We start from the raw sequence: 22,764 nt of genomic DNA, 5'->3' as shown, positions 1-22,764 counted from the left end.
TTGGGGGAGGGTCAAGTCTGGGCAACATTTTGGGGGCCACATGCCAATGGAGGAAGGGCCAGAGGAAAAGTGGACACAATGAGAAACGTAAATTTTACTGTTTTCACAGTAGGCTAGTTGCCACCCTGGGTTCCTTTGGAAGGAAGAAGGGGAGATCAATTGAATTAATAATAAAAATTAGATATGTATGCACACACTGTGGTGGCCTGGGACTTGGGCTCAGACTGAGATCCAGAGAAGTCTCAGTCTGCACCGGATCCTTTGCCTCAGGCATCATCTGAACCAAGTCTGGGGCTTGATCCTGAAGAGTCCCAGTGTGCACAAGTTCCCCTGCAACAAACACCAGCTGGGCCGAGTCAGGGGCCTGAGCCTGCCCTGGCTCCAGATGTGGGGATTATCTCGTTGCCTTCAGCTGCTCCACTACCGGTTGGGTGGCCCCTGGGTCTAGTAACCCAACGACGTCTCCCGAGCTGCAGAGACTAAGGTCTGAGAGAAGGAGAGACCTGAGTACTCGCAGGAGGAGTGCTCGCCTTTGGGCGAAACAGGGAGGTGAGTTGCTGGGGGATCAGGACTGGCCGCTACCCTGACAAAGATAAAAGGCTGTCGGATCCCGCCCCAGGTTGTGGGAGCGACATTGCTGTATGCTAGATCCTGCCTGAGATCCTGTCCCTGTCCTTTCTGGTTTCCTGCCTCGTGTCCTGCCTTGGCCCTGTCGGACTGACTCCTAGCAGAACCATTGGATTCTGGTCTGGTCCTGGACAGTGTTTCATGGGTTACCCCCAGGCCCAGCACACCCACCGTCGTTCTTCCAAGCAAAAAGTGTTATGAGAAGAAGTAAGTAAAATGTGGGGGGAAAGTGACCAAGGGAGCAGTCCAGAAGGCCAGTTAGGAAGATCTGGAGGATCCAGTTTGGCCCCTGGACCTGAGATTTATCATCCCTGGCATTAAGAGATTAATGTGTAAAGATCCTGGTTCTTAAAACCCCTTGGAGAAAGTTTGTTTGTCTGTTTGCTTACAAATACAAATATTTCTGTGCCACCCTCTTGCAAAATATCAGCTTGATCTGGCCATGTGACTCAAAACAGAAATGTAAGATTTCCACTGATAGAATATATATATATATATATATATATATATATATATATATATATATATATATATATATTGCTTTCGTAGATTTTCACGGGTACAGGAATGCAGGTTTTGGTGTCCTCGGGTGTCGCCTAGACACCCCAACTTTTACACGGGAAGACACCCGAGGACACCAAAACCTGCATATATATATTTTCTATCAATAAGTTCCAAACAGGAGGTTCCTGATTTTACACTGTTAGATTCATTTAGAAAATAAATGATTAAATGTGCTTTATGTTACTAATTTTGCATGGCATGGTAGCGAAGTATGAAAGGGTTAAGCAAACAAGCTAATGCAGCTTTTTGCAGCATACTTAGCTTAATGTAATTGGGGGAAAAAATCAATGTACTTCAGCCTGTCAGTTAGCAATCTTGCATTTAATTGAATAATATGCCAAGTGTTTTTAATCTGTTTACCAATGTAAATGGAATAGCACAGTCTTGTAATTCTCACAAACAAGAATGCTTTTCCTGACTTTTAATAGGATTCAGATATGACCTTCATTTTAAGCCCCTTCTATATATAAAATGAAAACGCAATCATTGTGTCTGTTAAGTGAGTCTAGTGTGCTCTTTCCTCAGTTATGTTTCCTAATCCATGCATGTGTGTGTGTGTGTGTGTGTAGATATAAACTAGTTATAATTCATTATTTCCATTGATAGTTTTGTTAGTGTGATGATTTATTAATTTTTAAAAAGATGGATCTAAGCAGCAGAAGCAATTTAAGAGTGCAGCTGTAAACAAAGGAACAAGCCACATTGACACAAGGAGACTTCTGCATAAACATGCATAATATTTCAGTATAAATAACAATTTTGTGGTTGGTTGTGTGCAGAATCTGCTTGCCCATTGCAATACTCCAGGAAGACTAAAGCAGAAAACCTCTGATATGTTTCGTAGTTGAGAACTGCCCATCTAATAAAGCAATTTTCACGTTTATGTATCATATCTACTGCAGCTTTTAATTTTTTTAAAAAAGACATTTTTAAAAATAAATTTCAAGAAAAAAAGAGCAACTTCCGCATATACACTCCAACGCATATTTTTGTTTTGTTTTGTCAATTTCCCATCCCATTTTCCATGGCAATTTTGTTTTCTCCCCCTCTTCTATGTCTTATGCCATAACAATATTACAGCAAATCCTAATTACCGGTATTTCTGTTGCTCGTACTTCAAATCCTTCTTGCGAATTCATCAAACTGTAACATTTCTTTAAATAGTCCGAAAAAGGCTTCCATTCTCCCACAAAACTGTCATCATTGGGTTCTATTGTTTTAGGTGTTAACTTTGTCATTTCTGCATAGTCCATCACCTTACTTAACCATTCTGTGGGAATTTCTTCTATAAAATCCTTGCTGCTGTAACGTACATAAACAATTTAATTTAGTCCCCTATTTTGGGGGACTTCTCTCTCCATAATTCCTATAAGGAAAGCTTCAGGTGTTTGTTTGTTTGTTTGTTTGTTTGTTTGTTTGTTTGTTTGTTTGTTATAATCACTTTAAACAGAACGCCCTACTGCAGAGCTTCTATGATGCACTTGCTGTGAGCAGGCTGAAAGATTCCATCAATGGTGTCTCTGAAAAATTTTACACATCACTTGGGAAGACTAATATCAGTGTACTGGAAGAAGCAAAGATCACCAGTGTTGAAGCAATGATTCTTCAACATCAACTTCATTGGACTGGTCATGTTGTGCGGATGCCTGATGATCGTCTTCCAAAGCAACTACTCTATTCCAAACTTAAAAATGGAAAGTGTAATGCTGGTGGTCAATGAAAGAGGTTTAAAGACTGTCTCAAAGCAAATCTTTAAAAATGTAGTATAAACACTGACAACTGGGAAACACTGGCCTGCGAGCACTCCAGTTGGAGAACAGACTTTACCAAAGATGTCATGGGCTTTGAAGACACTCAAACTCAGGATGCAAGGGAGAAATGTGCTAAGAGGAAGGCATGCTTGGCAAATCCACACCATGATAACTCCGGCCCGGAAACCAATGATGGATTTGTGGATCCAGAATTGGCCTCCACAGTCACTTACGGACCTATTGTTAAAACCGTGTTTATGGAAGACAATCTTACTTGGCTACGAGTGATCGCCAAAGAAGAAGAAGCAGTATCTCTCTCTCCTTGCCCTCAAGACAAGGTGACCCCAAATCACAACATATATAGGGTTTGCAATCATGCTTTCTAAACCAGCCAGAAGACTGCTAATCCCCATATTCTGAATTTATAGCAGGGGTGGGGGACCTGTAGCATATCCAACTGTTGCTGGACTCCCAACTCCCTTCAGACCCAGCCAGCAGAGCCAGTGGTCAACTATGATGGGAGCTGGAGTCCAAGAAAACTGGGGGGGACGGACAGGTGCTATAAGTTCCCTTTCTCAGATCTGTAACTAGGACATAGTACCTTAGAAATTGTTTTCAAAATGTGGCATTTAAGAACAACATTGGGGAGAGTGAGAAGCAGGGCTTCTTCCCTCAAAAAACCCCACCGTTCCCGACCTCCACAAACGCTGCAGAGGTGCTGAAATGCACCTAAAGGGTGCCAGGACTCAGTTCCAGATTTTTCACCCAATGAATTCTTATATGGTGGGGTGCTGGTGGTGCAGGGACACAGCTTTGTCAGTCTTGCTAGAAACCATCATGAAAAAACACAGAAATTTGGGTCAACTGAACAATCATTTGATAGCTGGAAGTCTCAAATGGAAACCCTGAATAAAGCACAGTGACACTGATCAACCCCCTATTATATTCTTAACTAGCATTTAATTTGAATCCTGTGTCCTGATGTGCCCTTTCACGGATGGCGCCTTTTCTGCATTGCTCTGCTTCCATCCATCTTGCACTGCAGCTTGGCATTGCCGCCTGTCCTCTTCAGTCTCTGCATTTCCCCCCTTTTATCCCCCCCCTCACCAAGGACACTCCATTTACAAAACAGCAACAACCCCCAAACAGTTAGCAATTTTCATTCTGTGCCGTGTTTTCAATTTCTTCCAGTCTAGAGGCACCAACTTTGATTAGTGAAGAAGTTTATTTCATGTTACAGGTAATTTATAAAGCTTTCAAGTAATATTGACCTCAATTGGCTTCCCCTCTTTGTTTCTAAAGTTTGTTTTTGTTTGTTTAGGAGCCCGTGGCAAACACAATTCAAACGTTTTGGGATGCTGAGCCTGTCTACAGTGACATGTTTCCTGCTGCAGCATTTTTGTACCAACCAGCAAATAGAGAAAAAGGCTGATTGACTCTAGCATCCCATTTCAAAAAACCTCCAGCCAGGTGTGTTTGAAATATCTCTCCTCTGTTCCTAGGATTTGGTACTCTGGGGTAGACTATCGTCTGGACATGAATGTTCCGTTTATCTACCATGGCTGGTTAAGTCTTGATAGATGCATTCTTTGTGAATTTATTAGGTTTCTTCCAGCCATTGACATGGGAGCCTCTGCCAGTATCCTAACAGTGTGCAATCAAGTTACAGATATGGTTTCATCACCTGTTATCTGGAATGCATCACATTTTATGTCACATACTTCCAGCGCTAGGGGGTGATACAGCAGCTCATAGGACTGAGCAACAGAGTATCTGTTGCTCAGCCCTTCCTATCTAGCTACAGCCAGGGATGAGCGGATCTGTCAATTTCAGTTTCTCTCTGTTTCTCATTTTTCCAGTCTTAAATTCAGGTCTCCAAATCAGTTCGTGCTCTAAAAAATATCTCATGGAAATTTTGCATTTTAGTGCAAATTTATAAGATACACATTTTTCGTATGCAATTTCCCCCAAAATACACATTTTACAAGCAAATACCCCTAATACGATGCATTCTTGCAAGGGTTTTATTTTTTGGAAAATATTGGAACATACATTTTTTGTACACATTGGTTGGAGAGCTGCATTGCAAAATTCACAATGGTGTGAATTTGGATGGCTGTGTTTTGTTTTGCATATTGTTATCAGGAAATGCAAATTATCCGGCTTTAAATGCAAACACAGCTGAATTTCTCCCTCATCTCTCGCTATACTACCTTAGGGTGACACTGACAAATAGAATATTTTTTAGCTGGATTAGATTTGCGTTTGACAAAGGATATTGACAAAGTGGAAGTGTGCAGAGGAGGGTTTGGAAACCAAGCCTTATGAGGAATGGTTGAGGGAGCTGGTTATGTTTAGCCTGGAAAAAAGGTGACTGAGAGGAGATATGATATGATATGATCTCTGTTTGACAGCTGAGCCATCTCCCTTGGTGAACTCTGCTTCACTGGAGGTTTGTTAGCAGAGGTTGGCCAGCCAACTGTAATGGATGATTTAGTTGAGAATCCTGCATTGCAGGGGATGGAGTGGATTACCCTCACGATCCCTTCCAATTATACAATTCTATGACGTATGGTAGGAACTTGATTTCACATGCATATTAGGGTGAAATCTGGATGCATGTAGGTCTTGGATTCTAAGAGCAAGTGCGGCACAATGGATCCCATTCTGAGCTTAGATGGGGAATATCTGGTTCAAGTATCTGCTCAGCTACAAAGCCTTGACCAGCTCAACCTACTTTACAGTAGTACTGCTGTAAGGCTAAACCTTGCTCTGGACTCCTCAGGGGAGGGGCAGACTCAAAAGCATAATTGTCACATTGCAGCTTCCTGATATCCAAATTGACTTGGGTACCAGTGTAGGTGAAGCTTGGAACATATGCGGCTCACAGGGATAAGATGGATTGAAGCTAAACATTTATCCTCCCCCAAACCCCCTGCGAGACCTTAGAATGGCTGCCTCTCTGCATATTAACTGACCCTGACCATCATCTGAAGTCCTTCTTCATGTACCGCCTCTGTGAGAGGTCTAGAGGGTGGCAACATGAGAACGGGCCTTTTCTGTGGTGCCTCCCTTTTTGAGGAATGCTCTCCCCAGGGAGGTTTGCCTGGCACCTTCATTGCATATTGTTAGGTGCCAAACAAAAACAATTCTTGATAACCAGGCCTGTGACTAACATTCTATGGTGTTCAAAACCACCAACCTTCTGGTCAACAGCAAGACGCACTGAGCCACTGGGGCCTGCCATCTCAAAACAAAACAGCCCATATCCCCATCTTCTCACCTTACCTTCAGATCTCTGCCTGATGTATTGGAGCGACGCACAATCTATGCATATTATGATCATGGAATCGTTTGCAAACGCAACCGGCAAACTCTGGCTCATTGGTGGGGTAGTGGAATACAGATTTAGCGCACGGGTGCCCCCTTTTCTACTCACTGCCCACCTGATTAATTTTAACACTTTTTCGAAGTTTGACGGGCGGAAATGAAATATTCTCTTTGTCTGAGTTTCTGTGAAGGTAATGATGCCTGCAAAAGACACTGAGTGACAGTGCAGGAAATGGATTTTCTTTCACAGTTCCATGATGCAGTTAAGACACCCAAACAGTCATGCTTACACCACAAGCCAATTTCTTCTTCCAGCTGCAGTTCTGACTTGAGGCTATAAAGTTGTGTTTGGGCTATACCACTTCAGTTTCCAACTTGGGGGCTCATAAGAGATTTAATGCCTCTGTATACATGCCTTTGTGTTGCTAGAGGTGATGGTGTCTAGAGTTTCCTCCCTAACATACAAACCTCAGAATAAGGCTTGTAAAGGTAAAGGGACCCCTGACCATTAGGTCCAGTCATGACCGACTCTGGGGTTGCGGCCCTCATCTTGCTTTACTGGCCGAGGGAGCCGGCGTACAGCTTCCGGGTCATGTGGCCAGCATGACTAAGCTGCTTCTGCTGAACCAGAGCAGCGCACAGAAACGCCGTTTACCTTCCCGCCGGAGCGGTACCTATTTATCTACTTGCACTTTGATATGCTTTTGAACTGCTAGGTTGGCAGGAGCAGGGACCAAGCAACGGGAGCTCACTCTGTTGCGGGGATTCGAACCACCGGCCTTCTGATCGGCAAGCCCTAGGCTCAGTGGTTTAACCCACAGCACCACCCATGTCCCAATAAGGCTTGAGTCACCCTTAATTATAGTTGTCAGGACTGCCGCTAGGTCCCAGCTCACAGAGGACCAACGCCCAGTGGATGTTATATACAAAAGTCTTTATTAAAGTTTAGTTTCCATTTCCAAGCTCTGGGCGCGCAGACCCACGTCTCGACGCTAGACCGGCTAAGTCCCCTCTGACTCACTGCTCCACCCACACCAGTTTAAGATTCTAGCCCAGCTCCACCTCTTACGCTGTTCTTTCCTTCGCTGGGTCCTTCTGCCCTCTGGGGTTCCCTCCTTCCTGGACTCCTCTGACGCTGAGCCTCCTGAGTCTTGCCCCTCCCTCCGGCGGGCTTTAGGACCTGGCTCCCTTCCCGGGCTCCCCACTGTGCCGTGCTCCTGTACATTTGAACTTGGCGCGCGCGCCCAGCCGGTGACTTTCCTTCTGACCGTTTCCCCGCTTCCTGATGTGGGCGTTGCCAAACCTGACTCCTCTCCTCCCTCTGGTGGTGAGGACACTGGTCCCGACTCCTGGGACTCCCCCTCCCCACTGCGCTCTGGTGGAGACGCTGGTCCTGATCTCCAACTGCTGCTCAGGGACTCCCCGCTGGCCCCTTCCTCCTGGGGCTTCCCCCCTGGAGCCCCCCTCGCTCTGGCCACCGGCGCTCCCTTCTGTGAGTCCTCCGATTCGCTAGAGAGGCTTGTGGAATAACTCTGGCCACTGTCACTGCCTGCGCCCCCCTCGTACTCCTCCTCCTCACTCTCCATTTGCTCCCCCTCCTGTGTCTCTCCTTCTGAACCCCTGACAATAGTTATGCATGAAACTTTTCCTGCATAGAAGCTATTCTCTTATTCAACAACTGGTGCAATGTTAGCTGAATGCGAGGTACAGGAAACACAGATGCCACAGTATTTGTTTTGTTTCAGCTTTTTCATATAGTACAAATGAGGCCCCACAACAAAATGTTACCGAGCATTCCTGAAGTGCTCTGAACCTGTGGCTGAAAAAACAACAACACTTCTTCATGTGCAATAGTTGATTTTTGTTTGTTTGTTTGTTTCTGAACATTAAAAAACTGCAATCAGAGCTTTCATAAACTCTCTCAGCCCCTTCCAACCTGCAATATTGGGACAATGAACATTGGTATCAGCTTTGGAAGTGGTATTAGCAGGGCTATTATTTTTATATGCTCCACACTAAATAAGAACAAAGTTAGAAATAACAGGAATGCTCCTCTTTGTTGCTGTTTTACTGCCTTTTTCAAAAAAAGCAGCTAATAAGTGCCATTGATAATAATAATAATAATAATAATAATAATAATAATAATAAATCATGAATTCACAGCACTGTAACTTTGGAACAATGATTATGTTTACTCATGTTGGAATCAAGCCTTGTCAGAGGAATGTGCCACTCTCCAGGCACCCGGCTGATTTCCTTGTTGACCTACCCGTCTGCGACTCCCGGCAGGATACAGGTGAGATCTCTTATTGGCGATCCTCCTCAAACGTGAGAAGAACACACCACTCCTTCCCTCCTCCTCCCTGCTATCCCCAGGGAGGGGAAAGAGACAGACAGAAATGTATTTACATGCCTTTATTTCTGTCTTTTGCAGCAGTACAGAGAAACATGTCTGCACTCTCTTAACACCAACAGAGAGAGATATTAAACTCCACCCATGTACTTCCAGTACAGGTCAGATGACACACTGAGCTCCTTTTTCGTAACAACTCTGTTATGGCTTTTCTCTCTCCCCTGCTCTGATACACCTAAGAAATACTGCTTGTAACTTGTTTCACAAAAGATGGACATGCTTTAATACCTCGGCTCTTTCACAGAGCAATTGATCAACACAACAGCTGAAATTTGTTCAAGGTGCATGAGGGTAAGGGCAGAACACTGGACTTCTCTCTCCTTCCCATAGCTTGCAAAGGCTAAATATCCTAGTCAGCATCTTGCTGGCCTATAATGTGACAGCTCCAAGTTCCTGGTAGAAAGGGGAGTGAATAGTGTTGTGAAATGCATTGAAGCCTATATTGTCCTAATATATGAAAGTGATGGATCTGCTTGAGGAGCGAGATACAAGATATAAAACTTCTCTTTTTCCTCTTTATTTTATATATAAAAATATGGATTCTGACATTCTATAAACAACAATATCTTATATAAACAATTATAGCACTGTACATTTTCACCTGGCTTTGGCCACCAAGTTATTCTGGTAGTTATGAAGCAGCTCGTGAAAGAGTATTCTTTGCATGAATCAATTCAGTTGCAATAAAATCTCAAGAAGGACCTACAATAAGGGGGAAACTGGTGCTTATATATTCACAAACTAGAATATATAAAATAAAAGAAGTTTGCAGTATTGTATATTAACTTGGGGCTAGAGACAAAAGTTAAAAACCAAAAACAAAACCCAACATCTTTGTGAAGTTGCAATCTTCTTCAATGGCCTTGCCATTTCTGAATATTCCCAGACACAGTTCAGAGTCTTATGTATTACATTTTAACCCTGTACAGATGGATGTGCACATTTAGCTTATTTCCTGTTCTTTCCAGGAAGGATATCTGTAATCCAGTAGAGAAACAGAGAAGAGATTGCCTTGGCATGATCTGCAAAGGAGAAAGCAAATTCTTCATGAAATGTCAATAAGATAGTGTTCAGTAAACAAATTCCGAATGATAAAAAAACCCCAAGTAGACATCTGTTTCCATTTTGGAGAAATATGAAGGGAGAGGGGGAGACACCTATGCCTGGGAGCTACAAACATGCAAAAACTTCAAGATTTCAAACTCCTAAAATAAACAGTTGCAGCTGTGACATGAGTTGCTTTGAGCAGGGATAACTCCAGACTTGAATGGTTAAGCATAATTACTTTATATAAGGCAAATAGGAACTTAATGAAATGAGCAGCTTTGGATAAGACCTTTATTACAATTTTAGGGTTGTATCCAACAAAATAGTTCCAATAGCACGAGGATCTCCATTTGTACAACATAACTTCCCTTCACTTTCATCTTCCTGTGTGCCTCCTACACCCTCCCCAGACCTGCTCTGGAGAGCTGGGGATTTCTCTTTCATGAGCTTTCCCCATTCCGTATGCCCTGTTCAATCCAAACTTGTGGCCAGGTCCTCAGCACTCCTTAAACTTACACCTGGAAATCTCTGTCTCTTAACAACAGTCTCTCCTGTTCTCTTTTCACTAGCTCTGTGTACTTGGCCTTCCAAAAACCTCTTAACAAAGTACCTGCCAAACCCAAGACTCTAAAGTTAAGGAATAAGAAGAGAGGGCTTCTTGTAGATCAGGAATTGAAGCAAAGAGCAGGAATTTATGGACAGTTCTTCCATTGGATGGATGTAGGGAGTGAAGTCCTCTAAGGATTAGTACAGGGACCTGTGCTTTTTAACTTCTTCATAATCTAGAGTTCGGGTTGAGGAGTGAGGTGCCAAGTTTGCTGATGGTGCTAAATTGTTCAGGGTCATCAAAGCAAAACAAAAGCGTTCCAAAAGGGCCCTCCAAACTGAGTGAATGGGTTATAAAATGGCAAATGCAATTCAATGTAAACAAGTGCATAGTGTGGCAAAAGTTCTCAATTTCACATGTGGATGGAGAAAAGTTTTTTTCCTTCTCCCCTAACATTGGAAGGCCTCTCCTCCTTCCAGAGGGGAGGTGTTGTGGGTGGGAGATGACTCCCACGTCACGCAGGGGGCCTTATGCCCCCTGCGCCATCCACATGGCTGGCGCGCCACGCTTCCCAGTTAAGCACCAAATCGGGCGGCTTGCTGTTCAAGACGCAGCCGCGCCAGCCATTCAGCCCATTTGCTCACCTTAGGCTCGGGTGGCGGTTAGGCATTGGAATGTGTTGTTGGTGTGTGGAAGGGCAAGGTGTGGCCATCGCCTACCCCTTCAAATTTGGGTATTCCGTTAAAGGAATCCGGCGGTCGTGGATCCTGTCCGATGCCTGTGTGGTGGGGGGCCATGGCACGACCCTCGGTGACATCAGGGGAGAGCTTATAGTTGTATTAGAACCAACAGGCTCCCCCTCCTGGTGGTTAACCCCCTCTTTAGACTCACCCCTCTTCGAGGGAGTGGAGTCAAATTTTCCATGGTCCAATGCCTAAGCCAATACCTTCTCACTTGCTGTAATCAATAAAGTTGTGGCCTTTTCTTGCCCATTAACCTTCTATTCTGTGTCAACGTGTCTTTATTCCACCAAGCGGGGGTTGGGTCCTCGAACCACAACTCATAGTCATCCAATGAAAATGAAGATTGGAAGATTCAGGACACGTAAAATAAAGCACTTTTCCACACAGCGCATAGCTAAACAATGGAATTCATTTCCATAGGTGACAGTGATGGCCACCAACGTGGATGGCTTTCAAAACTGGACAAATTCATGAAAGTAAAGCCTATCAGTTGCTGCCTTCCGCAGGATGGGTGGGTGCTGTTGAGTTCAGGTCTTGCTTGAAGGCTTCTCATAGCCTTCTGGTTGCCACTGTGAGAAAAAGATGGTAAACTTATATGGACCACTGGCCTGATTCAGCATGCTCTTCTTATATTCTTACGGTATTTGCCCATCTTCGACAAATATTTAACAAGAGTATAGCCACATTGTGGCTAGGCGTTTTCCACAGTGCTAACTACTGCAGTATAATTATTTTTAAGCTGCCTCCTCTTTGATTTCTTCATCTTTGCACATTGCTTTCTTTTCTTGATTGCAGTGCATGTGAAGAATCTAGATTGTGCATCGCAGGTGGAAGGTAAGAATACTGTATGCTGACCAAGAGAAAGAATAGGTACATGAAGGGGAAAGAATTAGAGGACAGTTCTGCAGTTGTTGCTCTTTAAAAAAAGATCTTGACAGAAGACATTTTTAGCTCTTTAGTGGGTGATAATTTCCTAGGCAACAAGAGAGAAAGCTATTTTTTACTTGATGTTTGCCAACAATAACAAAAAAAACCCCCAAATGTTAACAGGCAGACTTTAGAAAAGAGGGCACCCTAAGATGGTGGTGGCTGAAGGAGTCCATAGACTAGAAAAAGGAATGTCTTTACAACAAAACTAAACAAAATCCTCTTTGCTCTTGAGACTATAGATATCCAGTGTTTGGAATGAACTACTTTAGTTTATCGAAGTTCAATGAATCGAATGAATCGAAGTTCAATTACTTCAAAAATCTCCAAACTTCATCCGAAAGTAGTTTCCCATAATTGCTGGATGAACTGGATGGGAATTCAGTTCATTTTGGGGTAGAACCTTGAACAATTTCTAGATCATCTTCAAGTTCATTTGATTACATGGGTTGTTGCTATTGTTTTTAAAATCTTTAGATTATTTGGGCCTTTAAGCTTTGAGACCACAATTGTTGGGAAAAATAAATAAAACAATTCACATTCCACTGTGTGTATGTTTTAAAGTTTTCTTATTCTGAAGTGTATTTTATACCTCAGCACAGCAGCTTGTGACATTCTGAATGCTTAAAAAAATGGCTGAGGATCACTGGATGCCCCTGCGTTGAGGAACAAACTGAGCAGGAACTAAAGGTATGAATTTTGTAAAGGTATGAAGGTGGAATGGGATTACGTAGTTCCTTTTTGGACATGTTAAAGTGAATTAGTTGCTTTTTTAAAATAAACTTTCAAAAGCTCTGAAGATATCCAGTTCCAAGAGTTCCCATTGCTCCTCAGTATATGTGATTCTGGGACGCGGGTGGCACTGTGGGTTAAACCACAGAGCCTAGGACTTGCCGATCAGAAGGCCAGTGGTTCGAATCCCCGCGACAGAGTGAGCTCCCGTTGCTTGGTCCCTGCTCCTGCCAACCTAGCAGTTCAAAAGCATGTCAAAGTGCAAGTAGATAAATAGGTACTGCTCCGGCGGGAAGGTAAACGGCGTTTCTGTGCACTGCTCTGGTTCAGCAGAAGCGGCTTAGTCATGCTGGCCACATGACCCAGAAGCTGTCTGTGGACAAACGTCAGCTCCCTCGACCAATAAAGCGAGATGAGCGCCGCAACCCCAGAGTCGGTCACGACTGGACCAAACGGTCAGGGGTCCCTTTACCTTTACCTTTATATGTAATTCTACTGCTTTTCTGCTTAGCTCCCCACAAAGCGGCATGGGATATTCTGTTCTCCACAGCGGCATTGCATTTCCCAGATGTTCTGAAATACATGAAGTAGCTGCCAGAAGGGACTCCTTTTCAGTTGGCCCATAACCCCTGAGTCCAGGCTAGTCTGCTTCGGTTTATTAGAATATGAATGGAAGCAGCTGTTTGAAATATTGTTTTAATCAACAACAAGAAGAAAACCCTTGACAATGAAAGTAAGGAAAATCTGATTTCCTTTTTGAAAAGGGATCATTTCCCAATGGAATATATTTGTGATGGAAGAGCCCTCCCACCCCCTTCCTAAAGCCGGGGAAGAGCTAACTAGGCTTTGGGAAGGAGAGAGGAGGACTATAGGACCTTGTCAGAACCCTCATTCCTCATTCCCAAAGCCCAGAGCCTCGCTTAGCCAGCTTTGCAGCGTGAGGGCTGAGGGGAGGGGCACCAAATGTTGCCAAGGGCTGCCAAAAATGGTCTCAAGGGCTGCATGCAGCCCTTGGGCTATGTGCTGGACCATCCTGATCTACAGTGTCTCCAGAGTTTGAGGCAGGGGGTGTCTCTCAGATATACAGTGGTACCTCGGGTTACAGACGCTTCAGGTTACGGACACTTCAGGTTACAAACTCCGCTAACCCAGAAATATTACCTCGGGTTATGAACTTTGCTTCAGGATGAGAACAGAAATTGTACAGCAGCGGCGCAGCAGCAGCAGCAGGCCCCGTTAGCTCAAGTGGTGCTTCAGGTTAAGAACAGTTTCAGGTTAAGAACAGACCTCCAGAACGAATTAAGTTCTTAACCCGAGGTACCACTGTACCTGGAGATGGGGACTGAACCTGAGCCCTACTGAATGCAAGACTTAATACCGTAGCTATTAAGCAATCATTTTATTTGTGGCTTGTCCCAGATTCCCCTTTTACAAGGGTAGGTGCCCCTTCAGCTAAGGCGCAGTTGCCCTTCAGCTAAGCAGGAGGAGAAATGGAAGGGGCTCTGTTTCTCCTGCCGCTTCGCTGAAGGGGCGCTGCGCAGAGAGGGGGAGAATTTTGTTTTTTCTTGTTCTCCCCCTCTAAAACAAGGTGCGTCCTATAGAGTGAAAAATACGGTAGTTCTTACAGTGGTTAAACAATGACTTCCTCTTCCAAGGAAACTCTGGAAGTGTAGTTTGATGAAGGAAATAGTGGGTCTCCTAACAACTCTCAAAACCCTCAACAAACATTGTCCCCAGGTGTCTTTCTGGGAAGCCATGGTTGTTTAAAGCAGCATAATGATACTTTAAATGTATATTACAGGCAGGGCCACAGTCTAAAAACAGGTCTGCCATATTAATGCGGAAGGCTGTTAATTTGATGTGAACAAACCCAAGTCAGTTTCGGAGTGCAGGACACCATATGCAGTACTTTGGATATTGACCAAAGTTTTTTCATGCTTCTCTTTTACTGGAGGCTTCCTAAGTAGTATTTAAAAATCTGGAATTCGGGGCTGAAGGAGTCTTATTTTCTCATTCTATCTGCTTCTCTCCCTCACACGTACTGCACACACACCAGTAAACCACTTTCAGAGTGAGGTAAGGTGAGGTGTGAAGAGAATTCTAAATGGATGCTTTAAACCACTGTAAGGAGTGAGGAGTGTTTATGCCACAGTCGGATTTATGGAGAACAGTGCACCTTATGAGAACGAAAAAGAACGGGGGTTGTGAACCATGCCTTGCAGCTATTCTCTTCTGTTTTCTTAATTGAAAATAAAATGCACAGATTGCTATCTCATAAGTCCTAGTCTTCTCCTCCACCAAAAGGTAACTAACTTGCTTGAAGTTAGAAGACAGCAAATGTACAACTAGAAAAGAAAATTATTTGGCAGAGTAAAATGTCTTGCTGCAAAACTTCCACATCATGAGCGAAAGGCTCAGGCTACAACCCTATACTACCTCAGAGCAAGTCCCACTAAACTCAACAGGCCTCACCTCTGAGTATGCTTACATTTGCACAGCCAGTGATATTTAGTTTTCTAATTGGAACTGTGTATTACTGTGTCAGGGGCAGAGGAAAGGGTAACAGCCAAAACAGGGCCACCACTGAGCCCTCTATATTGGACACCCTTGAGACTACCTTTACACACAGACTGAGAAACAAAAAAGTAGACTGCCTTTGAAATATATATTTTCCCTGCGCATGGAAAAGTGCCTGGAGGCGGTTGGAGGATGGATGGCGGCTAACAGATTGAGGTTGAATCCTGACAAGTTTTGGGGGACAGGGGGCAGGCAGGTGTGGGGGGCTCCCTGGTCATGAATGGGGTAACTGTGCCCCTGAAGGACCAGGTGCGCAGCCTGGGAGTCATTTTGGACTCACAGCTGTCCATGGAGGCGCAGGTTAATTCTGTGTCCAGGATGGCTGTTTACCAGCTCCACCTGGTACGCAGGCTGAGACCCTACCTGCCTGTGGACTGTCTCGCCAGAGTGGTGCATGCTCAAGTTATCTCCCGCTTGGACTACTGCAATGCGCTCTACGTGGGGCTACCTTTGAAGGTGACCTGGAAACTGCAATTAATCCAGAATGCAGCAGCTAGACTGGTGACTGGGAGTGGCCGCCGGGAACACGTAACATCGGTCCTGAGAGATTTGCATTGGCTCCCAGTACGTTTCCGAGCACAATTCCAAGTGTTGGTGCTGACCTTTAAAGCCCTAAACGGCCTCGGCCCAGTATACCTGAAGGAGCGTCTCCACCCCCATCGTTCAGCCCGGACACTGAGATCCAGCACTGAGGGCCTTCTGGCGGTTCCCTCACTGTGAGAAGTGAGGTTACAGGGAACCAGACAGAGGGCCTTCTCGGTAGTGGCACCCGCCCTGTGGAACGTCCTCCCTTCAGATGTGAAGGAAATGAGCAGCTATCTTCTTTTTAAAAAACATCTGAAGGCAGCCCTGTTTAGGGACGTTTTTAATATTTAATGATGTATTGTTTTTAACACTTGATTGGAAGCTGCCCAGAGTGGCTGGGGAAACAGCCAGATGGGCGGGGTATAAATAATAAATTATTATTATTATTATTGTTATAAAATTCTGCATCCTAGTTTTCAAGGAAAGGAACAATAACAGCACGTTTGTGTGCACTGAACTTACCGGGAGGCATCACTGACTTAGTGTGGAACTCTTCCACGGCCGCCTTGAGTTTCTCTACATCCTGCAGAAACACAGGAGATGTCATCTCACGCAAAAGAGTGATGTCTGACAAAGGCATGCTGCGAGATTCAAGACTTTGTAAAATCTCCTGAACGCTTTCTGAATTCACAGCTGACTCTGCACATTTAGATCGGTCTTGGGGGGGGGGGGAATGGAAGAAAAAAAGCAGAACAAGAGAGAAAAGTTCATTTACAAAGTCTCCTCTTTATTTATATAGTTATTGATTAACTACCCTTACTTTCCAACATCGCTTGATTTTTTTGATTTGCAACTCTTAAAACAGATGCGTTATAATGCATGTCACATCCATAGCAGGTACTTAAAAGCACACTTAACAAACATGGCTCCCCTGCCAAGAATCCTGGGAATTGTAGTTTATAATTTGCAGCAGCTTTAACAAAGCTCCAAGGATTCTTTGGATAAAGACAAGTGCCTTAAATATTTGTTAAATGTGCAAGTGATCACTGTGACAAGCCATTTACCACTTGTTAAAATGAATGAGATAGTAGCTATGCTAATGTTGGCAATATGGCAAGCTGAAAATTTCTAGTGGCATTGTATACTGAAGCAAAACCAGAGGAGAGACTGACCATGACTTAGGAACAAGATAACCAACTACAGCTATTTGTGGCTTTAGAGTTATCTATTGTAGCAGGGATGAAAGGCAAACAGCAAATTCCTTCCAGCATTACGTCCTGTCACTTTTTGCTCTCTTTCACCCCAGTCTTTCAATCATCTACCATTACCACCCTTAGTCGTTCAAGCTGTGCCCTTTTAAACTTGTAGTTTGCAATGGTGCAGGGAAATATGTAGATCTGTCTGCAGAACCACTAAGTCATAAACAGTTTGCCATGAGGGGTGGCCTCTATGTAGTTTGGAGTTGAAGTGGTCACTGTATCACAGGTTCTGAGCACAGGGCCTTGGAAGTTTGTCAACATGTCTGTCTGAAATCATATTCTGTGACATTGCCCAGTTGCTTCAAGTTTCAAGTCAAGCATTTCTTGCCACTGGGTTATACAGAAAAATGAGCAATGTCAGTGCTTAATTCATGCCCGTAGAAATAAATTCCACTGACATCAATGAAACTTATTTTAAGTATGCTTAGCCAACACGATGGCCTTCAAATATTGTTAGGAGTTTAACTCCTATCATCTCTTGCCAGCATGGCCCAATGGTCAAGAAAGATGGACGTTTTAGTTCAGTAACAGCTGGATGGCACCACATTGGCTACCCAGACTTAGGATACAATTCTGGTTGTGTGATCCACTCGCAGTGCAATCCTAGCCATCTCTACTCAGAAATATGTTATACTGAATTCAATGGGGTTTACTCCCAGGGTAAGTGGGGTTAGGACTGCAGACTAAGATTGCAATCCTATGCATACTCACCTGGGAACAAGAACCACTGAAACCAGTGGGTTTACTTCAGAGTAAACATGCACTGGATTGTAAAGACAGGGTTTTTTGTAGAGAAAATGCTTTGAAAATAGTTGCCCTTCCACCGAAACACTTTTTGCTCCAACAGAAGCAAAAATGCTGTAAAGATCTTTTTCCATTTGCTATTATGAAGACATTATTACCAATAGTTATTTTTAATAATAATAATAATAATAATAATAATAATAATAATAATAATAATAATTTATTATTTATACCCCGCCCATCTGGCTGGGTACCCCCAGCCAGTCTGGGCAGCTTCCAACAAAACACTAAAATACAATAACCTATTAAACAATTAAAAGCTTCCCTAAACAGGGCTGCCTTTAGATGTCTTCTAAAAGTTTGGTAGTTATTTTTCTCTTTGACATCTAGTGGGAGGGCGTTCCACAGGGCAGGTGCCACTACCGAGAAGGCCCTCTGCCTGGTTCCCTGTTGGGCAGCATTATTGGCTATTATGATGAGGGTTCTGTATAACGGGCTGTCACTGTGCCCACATTTTTTTCCTATTCCTGTTGCCTCAGGATAGCAAGTTAAAAATTCATTCTACAGAAGAGATCTACACTTTGAGTTTTGGGGCACAAGACAGAGAAGAGTCAACATACATTTATTTCTCCAACTCAAAGTTACTGGTGATATGGAGGAAATGTACCTACTGCCAGAGAAATAGATTTCTTGTGCTGCTTGCAAAAAATCCAAAATGTCATCTACATTGCTATCTGCCTCTTCAAAGTCGGTTCTTTCCTCCCTCTCAGGCTTATATGTGAAATCTATACCAGTTGGCTTTGTCAGCAAACCAGCTGCTTTCATCTTTTCCTTTTGCCGCTTCTTTTTAATTTTCCTCTTTTTGTTTCGACTTAGATTTGCGCCTTCTGTGTGCCGCAGCTGTAAATCATCTTCAATCAGATTTTCATGCTTCCCACACTTTGTTTGGCCTCCGTGTAAATTATCCGGGTTTTGCAAAACATTCTTCCGTTTCCTCCTTCGGGTGCGCTTTCTCCAGGGCTGTCCTTGATCATTCTCTTCTGCAGGTTCAAAAGAAACATTACAAATAAAAGTGAGAGGCAGGAAGCGACTCTTGGCCGTGATTCGTACGGATGCCCCCTTTCTCCTGTTTCTGCAATGTTTCCACATCTCTGATACGTTGCAGAGGATTTAGTTCGGCTACAATGGCTGTGATGATTCATTCAGCACATTCAAATGTACATGGTGCTTTACAGGGCAATATAAGAGAAAGGAAAAAAAAAAGGCATGCACCAGTAACAAGGAGCTGAAAGCCTGTATTTCAACAGTAAAGGTAAAGGGATCCCTGACCATTAGGTCCAGTTGTGGACGACTCTGGGGTTGCGGTGCTCATCTCACTTTATTGGCCGAGGGAGCCGGCATACAGCTTCCAGGTCATGTGGCCAGCATGACTAAGCCGCTTCTGACAAACCAGAGCAGTGCAAGGAAACGCTGTTTAGCTTCCCGCCAGAGCGGGACCTATTTATCTACTTGCACTTTGACGTGCTTTCGAACTGCTAGGTTGGCAGGAGCTGGGACCGAGCAACGGGAGTTCACCCCGTCGCGGGGATTCGAACCGCCAACCTTCTGATCGGCAAGTCCTAGGCTCTGTGGTTTAACCCACAGCGCCATCTGTGTCCCGTATTTCAACAGTAGGGAGACACAAACACAAAAAGAGGAGAGAAAGGACGGCAGAGGAAATGAGAGGTGTGAACCAGTGCCAGTTCACATACTTAGGATTTAGTTTAGTCAGGGATAAGTTATAGACACCAGCTACAAGGCTTCACAGGAGAAGGATTTAAAGGGAGGAAGGTGGCATCATAGAGGACCAACATTGCTATGCGCACCTACATCTTAATAAACCAGCAGAGGGGACTCCCAGGTTCAGGGGAAGGACCGTCACGCAGCACATGCTCCCCATGCAGAAGTCCCAGCACAACCTGTGCTACCTCCAGTTCAAAAGGTGATGGGAAAGACCCCTGCCAGAGACCCTTGATAGCCATTGCCAGGTGGGCAATATGGGGCTAGATGGGCCAATGGTTTGATCTTGTATATGGCATCTTCCTATGTCCGTACACCTCAGTCATTTTTTGTGGCTTACTCTTGCACGCTATTATACACCAAATTTCAGAGCTGCAGAGGATTCAACTCTACACGCTGCAAGACAAAAGCAGGGCGCCCTGTGTCTCCCTGATCACTAATGAAGAATAGAAGTGAGAAGAAGTGAGTGGTGTTGAAATCGTCCTCACTGGAAGGTTTTCTAGTATAGATGCCTCCTCGCTGCTCTTCTGAACCCAGTTATTCTCCATTATAGCTGCCATAGTCATTCACATACCTTAACCTTGGTATTTATCCATAAAACTGTTGCAGTAAGCCCACAACTTACATGGGGGTTACGTTCTAGGGATCTTTTCTTGGATGCTCACCCATTCATTCATTCATTCATTCATTCATTGTGCGCAAATAAATGTGTGTAAGTTGTGGGCTTCCTGTACTTGCATTTTCTTTAAAAACAAACAAAATGGCATCTGGCTGCTCATTTAGACTCTCACTATCCTCCTCTCTCTATCATAGCTTTCTTATCTGCCTAATTATCCGGATAGATCCGAGACCACGTAGTCCAGCCCTGACTCAGGGTTCAGTCAGTTTGGCTCAGAACCAATCTTTGCTCCTGAAGCCTGAAGTAATCCCCGACCCTTAACTCTGCCTCAGATACACTGCTCCAGAGAGCTCATCTGCCTGTCAAAGCCATTGAACTTCTGCCAGATGCCTTGAACTACCTCCTGTCCCAGCTAATAACAATCCTTTATGTGGCCTAACTAAAATACTACCTCCCATAAATCTCATGAAGTAGATTTTAAAAGTAGAGTGAAGAAAACACAACCCCACTACCATTTAGGAACTTTTCTTCTTAACCGCTTTAAACAGTAAACTGGCACCCAGCATTCTCGGCGAATGAAGGCAAGGACACTGGAATCATTGGCAGGCAGATGAAGCAATGCGTTTCCCAGGGACATGGCCTGAAGTTGCAGGATTCAGCAAACCTTGCAGAAACTAAGCTGGTCTGGGTCAGTGTGGCAATCACACAGGGTCCCTGGACGTTTCACCGTCTATTGATCCCTGTGCCACCACTTTATTTCTCGCTGCCACCACCCAGGCCCTACCTGGTATAATACTGAGTCCAGTCAGGTTTAAATTGGAACATAAACTTCTGTTTATTTATTGCAGTTTAACAAGCGTGTGGTTTCATAAATGGTATTGGTCAATTACAATCATATGGTGCCTATCCAGACCTATAACTTCTGCTACCTGCTCTCACTCACTAAACCACCTCTCAGATATTTACTTGTCTTCCTAGCTCCTAACTGTTCCTGACTCAACTTATTTCGCTAGACTAACTCAACCTGCCCACAGACTCTAACCCAATTCACTCCCACTCCAACCAACCTCCCAATGAACTCTCCCTTTGCCCCTCCCAGAGCTGGTTTTATAGTCCCTCTAACTCCACCCCCAGGGTTCTAATTGGGTAACGTGTTTAACTAATTCACCTCCAGCACTCTCATATGTTAACGTCACAGTCAGTACCTCATTGGGAGACTGCCTACAAACCCCATGTTTTCTGCCTTGAGTTCCAAGTTGGCAGAAATGATAAAGATATGCTGAACAAAATAAATAAAGCAAACTTTGCACTTCTTCTCTAAATTTGCTTACAATTTAATTCCATAGGACCAATCTATAGACTAGAACTGGACAACTCATTTAGGGGTTTTTGTTTAAAGCTGATTTGCATTAATTTGTCTTCACTTGCAAAGCTTGGAAGGGAGACCCACCAAGAATTAGAACAGCCTCTACCACCAATTTGACAAAACCACATCATACTAGACTAAGGACAGTATAGTGCTTATGGTGGAGAGATAGGACTAGTAGATCCTGGGTTCAAATCGCCACTTAGTCATGAAACTCACTGGGTGGACCTTGGGCTAATTGTTATCTCCCACTCTACATGATCGGTTGTAAGGATAAAAAAGGAGAGAGAGAGCTAAAATGCCTTCCACCCTGAATTCAGTGAAGAGCAGGAAATAAACTGTAATGAGAACAGACTCGCATAGGACAACATTCTATAACCCTCTCTCCCTCTCCATATATGATCACATAATGGAACCTTATTTGTAGCCACGCCAATGGCTCTGATAAGGCTGTCCCAGGAACCTGCCAAGGCAACCCTGACGAAAGAGAGTAATGTATGAGAGTTGACTGCCTTTAAAATGCTTTATTTCCACCAGCATGGCCTTTAGCATCCAATATTTGTCTGGCAGCTTCCCCGTAACTCATCTCCAGTCTTTGTAATAATAAATTTGCTCTAAAGATGAGGAGCTGCGGTTTTATTTTTGCTGCCTCTCCTTTCTTGAGCTTTGTTATTGATGATACGCTTCCTGTCTTTCAATACCAGGCATCAGACCGTCAGTTTCTTCTGAGCTGACGAATGTGTGACTCACTACAGAGTAGTCTGTGGTACTTTCTACAAAGGAGGTGGCAGCTGGGAATAAAAATACATATGCCATTCAACATCCTGGCAGAGCAAAGACCAAAATGATTCGCACTGGGTGCCTACATTTAAGAGTGCTTCACCTGCGTGACATTTGAAATAGCCATCTTTTGCAGGCAGATGAGAAGTAAAATGTCAGCAAAATGTAAAATGTCAGCAATGTAAACGGCAACAAAATAAGTAGAAAATAAAATAAAATAAAAATAATACTGAAAATGATGGAAAGAAGAAAGAGTCCCCACCAGAGAAGGGTGGCAAATCAAGCTGTTGGACTATGCCAACATGGCAAAACTGACCAGAAAGCTCAGAAACCAAGAAGACAAAAACTTTAAGAATGGGGGGAAATTATAATTTACTTAGGAGACCACTGTAAGCAGATGAAAACATTAGCAGGATTCTAAATCACTTGTAATG

General features: G+C 43.8%; 1 protein-coding gene across 1 annotated transcript in view; it reads right to left on the bottom strand.

Annotated features, from left to right (window-relative positions):
• Nucleotides 1-9,186: 9,186 nt before the first annotated feature.
• Nucleotides 9,187-22,764, bottom strand: part of ERICH1 (glutamate rich 1) — a 57,287-nt gene continuing 43,709 nt past the window's right edge. Inside the window, exons 4-6 of the mRNA XM_083730777.1 lie at nt 18,458-18,826; nt 16,306-16,500; nt 9,187-9,707 (exon numbers count right to left, since the gene is read on the bottom strand). Coding sequence (XP_083586903.1) covers nt 9,634-9,707; nt 16,306-16,500; nt 18,458-18,826 — 638 coding nt within the window. The 3' untranslated portion in view covers nt 9,187-9,633. The remainder of the gene's footprint in view (nt 9,708-16,305; nt 16,501-18,457; nt 18,827-22,764) is intronic.

The sequence above is a fragment of the Podarcis gaigeae genome (assembly GCF_964106915.1).
Source record: "Podarcis gaigeae genome assembly, chromosome: 3".
NCBI lineage: Eukaryota > Metazoa > Chordata > Lepidosauria > Squamata > Lacertidae > Podarcis > Podarcis gaigeae.
The sequence above is the reverse complement of the archived record's forward strand: the minus strand, read 5'-3'. Positions and strand labels throughout refer to the sequence as shown.